Source organism: Wyeomyia smithii, chromosome 1, assembly GCF_029784165.1.
Source record: "Wyeomyia smithii strain HCP4-BCI-WySm-NY-G18 chromosome 1, ASM2978416v1, whole genome shotgun sequence".
Taxonomy (NCBI): Eukaryota; Metazoa; Arthropoda; class Insecta; order Diptera; family Culicidae; genus Wyeomyia; species Wyeomyia smithii.
Window position 1 is genome coordinate 161620103 of NC_073694.1, and position 12181 is coordinate 161632283.

The 12181-nt window shown below is 38.0% G+C and overlaps 1 protein-coding gene across 2 annotated transcripts; it reads right to left on the bottom strand.

The window, feature by feature from the left end:
- Positions 1-1727: 1727 nt before the first annotated feature.
- LOC129728421 (delta-1-pyrroline-5-carboxylate dehydrogenase, mitochondrial) lies at positions 1728-10294 on the bottom strand. 2 transcript variants are annotated; one of them, XM_055686861.1, is made up of 8 exons: positions 10141-10294; positions 9146-9466; positions 4355-4831; positions 4114-4285; positions 3867-4054; positions 3209-3799; positions 3031-3149; positions 1728-2968 (listed from the first exon to the last, which is right to left on the bottom strand). In XM_055686861.1, exons 2-8 carry the CDS (start codon positions 9193-9195, stop codon positions 2853-2855), a joined length of 1713 nt encoding a protein of 570 aa, XP_055542836.1. In that variant the 5' UTR covers positions 9196-9466; positions 10141-10294; the 3' UTR covers positions 1728-2852. The 2 variants fall into 2 exon arrangements, with proteins under 2 accessions (XP_055542836.1, XP_055542842.1); XM_055686867.1 differs by lacking the exon at positions 10141-10294 and adding an exon at positions 9540-9557.
- Positions 10295-12181: the final 1887 nt, after the last annotated feature.

Consider the following 12181-nt stretch of genomic DNA (forward strand, 5'->3'; position numbering starts at 1 on the left):
AACATCAGTTATGGTTTGAACCGGAATCACCCACGATGCCTGGACTCTGCTGGTTTTTGTCCCTGAAGGAGTGAAGATCAACTGTAGGCAAGTTGTCCTTTTGGTCCCAGAGATTGTTGGAAAACACAATACTCGATGCCAGCTCACAAAATCCAACTCTGGATGGCGGAACATTTTCGAGGTTCGTTTCGAGCACGGAATGACTGGTGAGTTCGCCATACCTGAACCCTAGGGACTTCGGCATATAGGGTATGTTCGAGGCCAAAGCCTGCTCTAAAACATGCAGGTAAGGGAGTCTTGAAGCGACATCTTGCTACAGCCTAGGATAAAATACTACAAGAGCACTTGCGGACCTCGTGTGAAGTGTTCCTTGATTGTTTGCGGCGAGTGCTTAAATTCAAGCATGAACAAATAAACTGGACCAGTTAATTCTCAGAAAAGAGATATGTTTTCAAGTGAAATTGAATTCATTTGAAGTAAAATGTTTTTGTTTTGATGAAATTATCTGTTTGCTTCAATGTAGCACTTTAATTGCCGGACCCTGTATACGATCGATTAAGCCACTTTCAGCGACCTTGCCCTTTCAACCACGCTTTATTTTCTTGGTTTCCATCCCACACAATAACAAAACGGATTAACGTAAAATTTCTACCGTTAAAAGATACAGGCTTTTATAAACAATTTGCTGTCAAACTATAAAATTGTTATGATTTTTGAACAGCAAACCAGAGTATTGATTCTGAATGGAGAAAACTATGAAAAATGATATTTAAAAACCGTTTATAGCAATTTAATTGTTGTTATGTATAAAATACTAGTTGTTATCAAAACCGAAAGTAGCAACGATAGATGACGAAGCAGACTTTAAATAGTTTCATGTGTAGAGCAATCGGAAAGATACTTGATGTTTTGACATACACTGTAAAAAATCGACACGTTACTGCCAAGTGGATTCCACTTACTTCTGTGCTGATAGATGAAACATTTCATATCTACGTGGAATACACTTGCGTTTCATTTCACTGCACAAAATCAAGTGTCTTACACTTTGGTTTGCCATGTCATGCATACCAAAATCAATCATTTCACACTCAGAATTCAATGCTTACACACGTCAAAAGCCAATACACGTTAATATACCGTGGATTCTAATAAAAATCGATGTGGGTCGACATAGTAGAATGATTCGGGTTATTCGCGTTGAAAGAGATTTTTAAGGCTGTTCGCACCTACGTGAACGCTCATATGTAATTGTCAAAATGTGCGTGATGACAAAAGTAAAAATATTTCCTTCCTTCTTTTTCGCATGCAAAAACCAAACAAATATCAGCAACACCGTCAACGCGAATTAGGCTCGTTTACTGACATTCATATGTAAAGAGCATTAGGGATTAGCATGCGATTTATTTTCAGTGTAGATCTTGATTAAAACATCAGGGTGGAAAAATAACAAAAAACAAAGCGTTTTGTAAGAAAGCGGGTCAGATTGTTGCGTATTATACAGACACATACGTGAGCACACAGACATTGCTAAATTCTTGGAGCTGAGTCGATTTGTATATAAAATTAGGCTACATGGATATATTTTGCAATTTCCGATCGAATTCAAAACAAAACTGGTGTGTGTTATATGACAGCTTCGTTAAAATTTCCGTTACTGTCGCGTTCGATTATAGGTTCGATTACTCCTAGGGAACTTTCTCCGTACAATTGAATAATTGCTTAAAGACGATTTTAACATTTATTAACTCGACTTCCAAATCTTCTTAACTGCTAATAATTATCTTGGTATAACCCATTTTCAGATAATTCCATATTTTCTACACATACACAAAAATTTCGATCGAGTAGCGGACATATCTAGGACATACTTCGGAGATCTGCCAAGAAAAGTATTCGATTAATTCAGTAACGATGTTTGTTATGTATGTCCACTACACAGTAGCTAACTAAAACGTTTCCTTAATCACGTAGGTTTTGGTAGTAGCTCCAAAATCGTTCGACTGTTCTCATCAGATTTTTTTTCGAAGGGCTTTCAGGGGGCGAGACGAATTCGCTATACATGGCAAACAAAACATAACTGTTGATGTCACAGTTTACGTGTCGCCATTCGATTCGAAGAAATGATACTCTTCGGCAACACGGTGTAGGCGTGTACTTAGGACACATGCATGTTTTTATAGTTCTGTAGTAATGGTTAGCACATGTTGATTAAATGGTTAGATAATGCCTTGTTAGTATATTACGAGATGAGGGTTCGTTCCAGCAACATTCTTTTTCTTCTGATCATACCGTTATATTGTCAAAGTTGAAATTGTTAGTGTCAATTGATAATTTTGCCTCTACAAATTCTTCATGTCGTGTGCTTTATTGCAAATAACTAATTGAACAATAAGTGGTAAAAACACGAAACCAAAATTTATTGATCAACAATGATAGTTTAAAACTCAAGGAATCGATTATGGTAACAACTCGTTCACGAGAGAAAGGTACTTAAATTTTAAAGTAACTTAACAGAACTAGCAAATTTCGGATGGTGGTAAATTGGGATGTATGTAAAAGCGGCTTGTGATAGAGTTTAAAACGGACTTTCAAACAGCTGATGTTTGATATGAATAAATAAAGGGTTTTCGAGAATGCAAATTAAACTGTAAAGTTTTCCTCTAGCGATACCGATAGCATGCAGCTAGTGCAATCGGTACTCTGCTAAACTGTTAAGATCACAGTGAGTTGAGGCTACTCTCACGTCGTGCGTATTGGTGAAGCCAGGTTCGAGCGGTGAAAATTAAAGTTCTAATTTGTGTGAAAAAGAAAACACCTCTGGTCAATACTAGCCGATAAGCCGGTTTACCTTACTCGCGCATATACTGATATTCAACTTCGGACAGCGGGACGAAAGTTTCCTTGATCGATTGGGGCGTCGACCACCGAAGCACGTAGTGCGGACCTCCGGCTTTGTCGTTTGTTCCTGAGATAGAATGCATTGTATAAATATAGTTTCCACGAAGCGATCGAAAACTAGAATCTTACCAGACATACGACCACCACCAAACGGCTGCTGTCCTACTACGGAACCGGTTGATTTATCATTGATATAGAAATTTCCGGCAGTCAGCTTAAACTCCTCCAACGCTCGTTTGAGGAATGCCCTGAAATTAGTTAGGAAACATTGAGAAAATCTGATTGAACTGTAATTGCGACGTCTTACTCGTCTTTTGAAAAGACTGCCCCGGTCAGAGCAAACCGCGTGGAGCTACCAACCAATTTCATGGTCTGATCCAGATCTTTGTCTTTGTACACGTACACACTTAGCACCGGACCGAAAATTTCCTCCACCATGATCTTATCCTGCGGATCGGTCGACTGCACGATCGTCGGCTCGATAAAGTAGCCTTTGCTGTCGTCACACTTGCCTCCAGCAATAATCTGCAAGTTTTTCGAGCTCTTTGCGTGATCAATGTAGGATTTGATCCGACTAAACGCTTTGTCGTCAATTACGGCCGATGTAAAGCAGCTGAAATCAGTCACATCTCCAATCTTCAAGGTGTCACGAACCTTCACCAGGCCTTCCTTTACCTTCGGCCACAGAGATTCGGGAACGTACATACGGGAGCAGGCCGAGCACTTCTGGCCGCAAAACTCGAACGACGATCGGATTGTTCCGTTCACAACCGATTGGACGTCAGCCGACGGGTGGATGAAGTGGTAGTTTTTACCACCGCACTCGCCGATCAAACGTGGAAAGTTGTTATAGATGTTAATGTGCTCCCCGACCTGACGCCATAACCGGTTGAAGGTGCTGTGGAATGTGGAAGTTGCTTTTGTTTTGGAACCTGTCGCAGTAAATCGACAATTGAAACACTTACGGAACAGAGCCGGTGAAGTTGATTCCGGCCAGGTGCGGAGATGCGGTGATAGTATCACCAAATACTGGACCATCAGTAGGGATAAAATTGACGACGCCCGGAGGCACGCCAGCTTCCCGCATTATTTTGAAGATGATATAGTTGGAAAGAAGGGCCGTGTCGGACGGCTTCCATAAAACTCCATTGCCCTAAAATGTTGTGATGATGAATGTAAAATTGTGTTTACATTTTCGCGGCAACAACAAACCATCAAAGCCGGTGTGTATGCTAGATTTCCACCGATTGCGGTGAAGTTGAACGGACTGACAGCTGCGATAAATCCGTCAATTCCGCGGAATCGCATCGAGTTTTTCGTAACCTTAGCATTTTCACTGATTGGGTGATATTTACTTGCTTCCTTCAGATAGAACGTGTTCATCCTAAAAATTCGCCACAGGGCATGTAACATTTGATTATCGTTTGAGAGGAAGTGAATAGATTTTACATACCTAATAAAATCAATTAGTTCTGCAGCGGAATCGATCTCCGCCTGGATCACAGTCTTAGCCTGCCCGAGCATCGTGGCGGCATTCAGTTCCTGCCGATATGGACCCGCCATAAGGTCGGCCGCTTTCTGCCAGATCTTGATTCGTTCGTCTAATGGCGTTCGGTCCCACTTGACCTGCGTTTCCGTTGCGGTTTTTATGGCCTTCTCCACCAGCTTTTTGTCCGCCCAGTAGAACTGTGCAATCTTCTGGCTGTGATTGTGAGGCATCACCTGGTGGCGAACATTGCTCGTGCGAATCTCCTCGCTGCCGATGATAATCGGCACGTCCTCAACTTTGGCAGCCGTTTTCTTCAGTGCAGCCTCCAATTCTTTGCGCTCTTTCGAGCCTTTTCTGTACTCGAGCACCGGTTCGTTTGCGAGGGGAAATTCGGGCAACCTGTTCTCCGGAACAACGGAACCAATACAGCGTACGCCATACCTGTAAAAAAGTGATGTAAATATGAATTTTTTGCTACAAAAACTACACACTGTAAGCAAACCAATAATATTCAACTGCGTTCTGCAATTTTGACGAAGACACAATAATAGACACTTGTCACAGGAGATAAAATATCAAGGTTGATTTAAATCAGCACAAATTCTTGAACATCAAGTTTTGGGATTATTTCCAGAGCCGAGTGTCTATTAATAATGAGAAATATTTTCAGTATCTAAACGGTTTGTTTGAGCCGTATAGTGTTTTTGGTAAAGTAATAATTTTGTCCTCAAAAAAAAAAATGCCGTGAAAAGGAAAAACAAATTTTTTTACGTAGGACTAAGTCTTTGTTTTTTTTTTATACTAGAGTAGATTTTGTAAAATTGAAAATGAAACTGGCAAATGTTGCGTCAAATTTCGAACGGTTATAGTAAGCGTACTACTTTATGCGACTTAGTCATATATGTGTAAGTGGATACATAAAATGTGTGACAATTGTTTGATATAATGTTTAACATTGTTGCTTTACTGCCTAATAGTGAAAATAGGTGGAAAGTTCCAAGGTCGAGCTTTCCCATACCCTTTTCTCACTATTGCCTTGCTTCCCGAGCATGGATAACAATAACATAGACGGAATAAATTCCACTGCCTACATATTTTGACTCAGCAAAGTGTTTTGTTTCGTTTTTTTATTCTTGGGCCTGTGTCGCCCTGCCTATAGTACAAAAATCTACTCCAACTCGATACAAATGACTGTGTGTAGAAAATTCAACATCATACTGTTATTGGTCACGGTGCGTATTTTTTGTAGAAAAAATCAGTTTCTTAAAAAAAGGTTTTTTGAGATACAGGTATTAGTTTATAAATATACACTAAGGTCGCTTTTTACGCAGTTTTTTACGCGGGGTTTTTTTACGCGGATTCCGGAATTTACGCGTTTTTTACGCGGATTCCGGAATTTACGCGGTTTTTTTTACGCGGGTTCCGGAATTTACGCGTTTTTTACGCGGATTCCGGAATTTACGCGGTATTTTTTTTGCCTGGATTTCGGTTCCCCTTCACTCGGAATGCAAAATTAACGATGTTTTTTTTTACGCGGATTCCGGAATTTACGCGGCTTTTTTTACGCGGATTCCGGAATTTACGCGGTTTTTTTTTACGCGGATTCCGGAATTTACGCGTTTTTTTTACGCGGCACGTATCCCCCGCGTAAAAAGCGACTTAGTGTATTAGTGTTTTTTTTATTTTGAAAATTTTACTTTTTCGTTCATATTGCTCCACGATTGGATTACCATTAATGTTTAGCTAGTCTTTTGTAGTTTTTGTATACGAAAAATAAAATTAAAAAAAAATGAACAATTTGAGAAAATAATTTTATTCTTTTTTTGTTGCAAATAAAAGTTTTTTTTTCACGATATATATTTTTTCTGAGAGACGAAACTATTATCTACAACTTTGCTAGAGACGTTACACCGATGAAACCGTTTTTTGTGATATTGCCCTCATTTGAATTTGGTTTTTGCTCCAGTCGTACTACAAATCGTTACAGTTTTTCTTTATCGACAAATTTGAGACCCGTATTTTTATGTGCGACTTGCAGGTTGATACTTTCTGTCATAGAGTTGCCAAAAAATCGACTTTTTCACAACTTTTATTTTTCAAACACTTGTAACTAACTTCTGAGCCATGTAACCGAGTTTGAATCGCTCAGCATCAAATTGACGGCGACTAATGGGCCTTTCAAGGGAAAACAATGAAACTGTCCTTTCAATAGCAATAACTGTGCGAGAGTTATGATTTAGACCGTTTTTTGTCGTTCTGGAGATCCTTCGTTTATTTTTTTTTTGATTCCTCAGAAAATTTTACATAAAATTTCAAATTTTGCTGATTTTTTTCATCTTTAATATTCTCCATAATTATCATGCATCTCCATTGGAAAAAGCAACTGCAATGCAAAAATATCGAATGATAGTAAAACTGCTTGCGACTGAGTGACTCTAAACCCAACTGTACAAATTTTCTCGGTCTTTTCGGCACAAATCACAGATTTTTGCGAAAAAGTACAGATAAGTGCAGATTTTCCTTTGTAACAGATTTAGCAATCCATACATTTAGAATTTACTGCCGAGATTGAGTAATTTACTTAGATTTTCATAGATAGTCAAAAAATAATCCGTATATCCGTAAAAGTGAAACAAATCCGTATATCCGACAAGCCTGCTTTGCAGTATGAGTAGTGTCATTTGACTGACGCGATTTTGGAAGCAATCCATAATTACAACAGAGGAAAAATTGAAAAGATTTGAGCTTTTGAATTTTATGTTTCCCTACTAAGGAGCCATCCACATTCCACGTGGACAGATTTTTAGCTATTTCGACCCCCTCTCCCCCTCGGTGGATAACTGCCCACATAAATTCTAAAAAATGTGTATGGACCGTGGATGTTACACAGACCCCCTCCCCCCTAAAGCTGTCCACGTGAAAGTGGATGGCCCCAGAAAAAACAATCCGTCGTACCATACATATTCCTACGTCAACCTTACGTTTGTGCCTCAGACACAGATCCTTCTATTTTTTTTAGTTCTTTGTTTCGAGAAAGAAATAAACTAATAGGTGTTTAGAAAGACATTTCTAAATATGAAAAAATTATCTAAAAATTTGTGAGCTTTAAAATATCGAGCCAGTAATCACTAATTTGATAGAGAGGATTGTCACAAACCTTCAAAACAAGCATGACCTTCAGAACATCAAATTGGACTAAATTAAATAAGGATTGTGAGTGAGTTTTCTAAAAACAATGGATAAACTCGGTTTTGTGTATATTCGGGCAAAACTTTGTTTGTATGTTAAAACACCGAAAAGTTCAAAAAAAGTTGTTCATTTTAGGATGGGTGAAAAGTAGATTCTATAACCAGAGAAAATTTTGCACATTTGGTGCACTGATAACAGTAGGTATTATGTAAAAGGAAATCGCAAAACGGTTCCAAGTACAGACCACAAGTGTGGACAAAACCATCGATGAGTCTGGAGAATTTGTCGAGATCTGGACAAAAAAATGGTATTGTCAGTCCAAGTAAAATCATAAAGTAGTAGCGCATATTAAACGACACCCATTGATATCAATCCGTGATTTAACCAGAAAGTGCAAAACCAAAAGTGCACATGTGGGCATGTTTTGCAGAAAACTGCTCAACAGTCTAGTTTAAAATGGTAGTTTGAATTCGCACTTTGCACGTGTCTGTAGGAAACTTTCATTAAAAATGGTCTGCAAATTACTGCTATGAAATAAATATTTTTAAAGACTGTTTCAGATGTTTGAATCAGTCAAAAACTCAACGATTGTTTTCAATCATATCGGATTACTAGTAACAGTTTACTAAACTGCTGTATCTGCCCGTGAAACATTTGCAAAATGCATATAATACCCAAATAATTATTTCTTCATGCGGTAATCGGTTCGTTCCACTCAGTTGCATGTAACAGGTGAACAAATTATACCGATGTCAAAATATAAGCATAGTCTTTGTTTAACAATAGATTCTATATCACCTAGATCTGCAGACAATAACAAAACGAAGGACTTCTAGGGTAATGCTTTGATCACATAACCCCCATAACCCACGTAAGGAGCGACCGAAATCTACTATATTGTGCAATTCTCTTTTCCAATTATAGGGATGAAACAAATAGTATATCCAAGAGAATCATTTACGAAGATCTGGCACTATTTCTACCTAACGTACGTAGTGTCATGATAAATATTCGGTCTGCTCAGTACTGTAGAAAAGTAACTCACACCGAACTGTTAACGCGCTTATTCGGACTTCAGCACTGCCTAGCCCACCGATCGAGGACACGCCCTGCATGGAAACCATAATTCTTGATAAGACGATTCTGCTCGCAGCTTCGACTTTTGAAGAACCATCGCCGCCATTCGTTAATGTAATTTACATGCTTCCCATTGAAAACTCTCGCCAAGTTATCAGCAACGTGTAAATTTGCGCTGCAAACGCGCCTACCGTTTGTTATTGTTTTGATTTTTGTTCTTATACAGCACAGACAGCTCTCTCACTCTCTTTCTCACCTTCTTGTTTTTTGTGATGGTATGTGAAAACCGTCTAGGTGAGAGATTTGCGCCTTGCAGTTGTATTTCTTGTTGCAAAAAAAAAAAACACTGGTTATTAGATGCTAAATTTGAACATTACATGATATTTTTGTCACTGGTTCAGAATACAGTTCTATTTATGTCATCAGTGCATAATATGTGAGCATAACCAAAATGACTTGCCATTGCGTTTCTTAGTTCAATAAACTAACCTTTGGATGTTAGTGATGAGGGTTCCTCCACTTTTACAGATTGCGAACATTATTCGTTTTATTTATTTTTCCTTCCTTGATGATGAAGGTTATTCCTCGTTCACAACGTTACGTGACCGCGTTAGCAACACCAATCCGATATCCCGATGAAGGATTCTGTTATAATTCACTGCTGCAGCGAACAGGCAGGAAGTGATTCTGTTCTTTGTTTCCTAGTTGTTCTCAGCTAGCATTGGCAATTCATTCGCTGCACTCATTCACAAGTTTTCTTCCTAGTAACACTGGTCTTATTTAGGGGCTGTTTTGATCCGTTTTCCAGACCTGTCGAGAGAAAACGAATGAAATCTATTCCTTGTCGCGAAAATTACGTAAGCTTTTGCCCAAGTAGAACAACCAAAGAGTCGAGCGAACGGCAGACTTTTAACTTTGTGAATGCAATTTTCCTTTTCCGTATCGTGGGACTCTCTCGTTGCAGTATGCACTTCTGCACTTGTATTTCAAAGAGAAATACGATACATTTTGACACTCAATCAGCTGAGTAAGATAAACTAAGGTTGCCAAAGTTCTCCCAACGATAGCAGTCGAAGTGCAAAAACAATCACCTGCATTCCTATAGGATTTCGATACAATTGGGAGTTTTTGATGACTTAAATTTTTGATGAAATTGAAGAGTTAACTTGATTTGGGAATTGAGATTTTTAACTAGACCGACTCGACTAAAAACTAACTATTCGCTGTAAAAGTCGTGACAAACACATTAGATCTGGCAATTATGTTCACTATTTTTGCACGGCTCACCTTGAAAAACATTATCTTTAAATAACTCTTATCAATTCATACCTCCCACAACTAATGGTGTTATCTGCTGCTAGCAAAATATTTTATCGCACCGCTCGCTTAATTGAAAGTCAATATCTACACTTGTTGTTTAGCGCTACTTGGGCAGCGTAAAGTAATTGGACTTAAAGTTATTATTGCGCCGGTATAAAACTTACGGATTTGAATAATACTTTCAGTTGTACTTCGTAGATGGTAACGAACGAGATTAACTTTTGATTTCTAGTCTCACCCTATATCATACTAATTGACAACAAAAATATATGATATAATGAATAGGGATGGGAAACCTATCGATAATTATCGATAATATCGATAGTTGCCGGCTATCGATAGAATCGTTAAGCTTTCAGCGTTATCGATAGTTATTGATAATTCTCTCGCGGTGGCATGCATACTCCACAATGATGCCAGAACTGAAAACAATAAATTGACCTTGCTAGTGTTGAAAGACACTTTGATGCTTGTTCGCTCTCACACGAAATCCTCTTTAAAATTGTTAGAAAATTGAAAGATAATCATTTTCGCTCACTTTAACTCATACGGACAACGGCGAAATTTTGCATAAGTGTGAACGATGTGTGCGAATAAACTATTAAATATTGTTCCTGTCCACAACGGAAGCAACATTTTGTTTTTTCTCTGCATCTGCTTCTAGCTGTCAAACTATCGATAATTATCGATAGTTATCGATAGAATTGGGAAATTATCGATAATTATCGATAGCGATTTTAGTCGATATTTCCCATCCCTAATAATGAATACGACCTCCAGGGTTGCCACATTTAAATCTGTGTTTTCCTTTGAAAAAATCTGAGCATCTGTATCTGGAACAAAAATATCTGTAAAAAAAATCTGTATTGTTTAAACATAAAGAACTTTGTATTTTTTGAGTGTTTATGGTACATAAACAAAATTTTTAACTTAAAACGTGTGAGGAGTAGAAAATATGTTCAATTTGCTTAATATTTAATGAAATAAAATTTGGAGTGTTTTTAAAAATTAATGTCAATTTCGAAAAATCTGTAAATCTGTACTTTTCGACGAAAATCTGTATATCTGTATATACAGATTCTGTACCGTTACTTCGGCCAAAAATCTGTAAAATACAGATTAATCTGTACATGTGGCATCCCTGGGCTCGACACTGCAGTTTGGTTATTATTGGTTGAATGGAAAATTTTCTCCTGTCTCGCGTGCTTTCGTTTTGCTAAAGCTGCGAACAAACGCACACACATTTGGTTTTATCGTTTCTCTTTGCCCTCTCCGATAATGACTGTTCACGATTAAAAATCGTTACCTTTTCAACATGATATCCATTAGGGTGGGGGAAAATAACTGTTAGCTCCGATGCACTTGTTGTGTTCCTTATGGGTCCTATAACAACTGTGAAATTTTTAGATCGATCAGTGAAACTATATTTGTGCGCCCGATTTTTAAAGTTTCAATACAATTTTATATGGGCAAACCCACTTTTTCAAAACTTATTCTCTAGAGATGTCCAGTTGGCTCCTAAAAAAATATTGATACTTGATATTTGTAGGAAATTTTCCTGGAGAATACTCTTCTGAAGACCGTAAGGCGCTACGATCAGTGTTACCACATGTACAGATTTATCTGGAAAGGTACAGACTTTTTAGTTTTTTTCTGGTACAGATTCTGTACGGTACAGATTACAAATTTTTGTCGAAAGGTACAGATGAGTACAGATTTTTTAAAGGGCCTATTAATTAAACTGATATTTTTTACTCGGTGCACTTTCACTTGGAAAACAAAACAAAACCAAACAATTCTATAAAGCTCGTTGTTAAGGGCCAACCCGTGTTTTGATGCAAACGAGGCCGTTGTCCTGCTTCCCTTCTTGAAACAATTTAAAACAAATCCCAAATTCAATGAAAATATATATTAACATCATCAACGACCAAGTTATTCATTTAAACTTGCAATTGCTGTAACTTTTTTCGGTTTAAAAAAAAACTGTAGCTTCTATGCAGCACAACTTCAACAGGTACAGATATTGGTACAGATTTTCGAAAGAAAAAGTAAAGATGAAAATGGTTTTTACCCTTCGAGTACAGATAAAAATGTGGCAACACTGGCTACGATGCTTGTAAAAAAAGTTGTTCACCCCAAACTGCTTGAATGTCTGACGAACGGCTCACCATTGAATTTTTCCAGCAACACTGCTGCTTTTTCTAG

Bases quoted from the DNA above. Each gene is read 5' to 3' on its own strand.
- LOC129728421 (XM_055686861.1), bottom strand. From the start codon at position 9,195: ATGTTCGCAATCTGTAAAAGTGGAGGAACCCTCATCACTAACATCCAA. The intron at 4,832-9,145 runs GTTAGTTTATTG...ACTTTTTTACAG, and splicing joins CTCATCACTAACATCCAAAG to GTATGGCGTACGCTGTATTG. The intron at 2,969-3,030 runs GTAAGATTCTAG...ATTCTATCTCAG, and splicing joins TGGTGGTGGTCGTATGTCTG to GAACAAACGACAAAGCCGGA.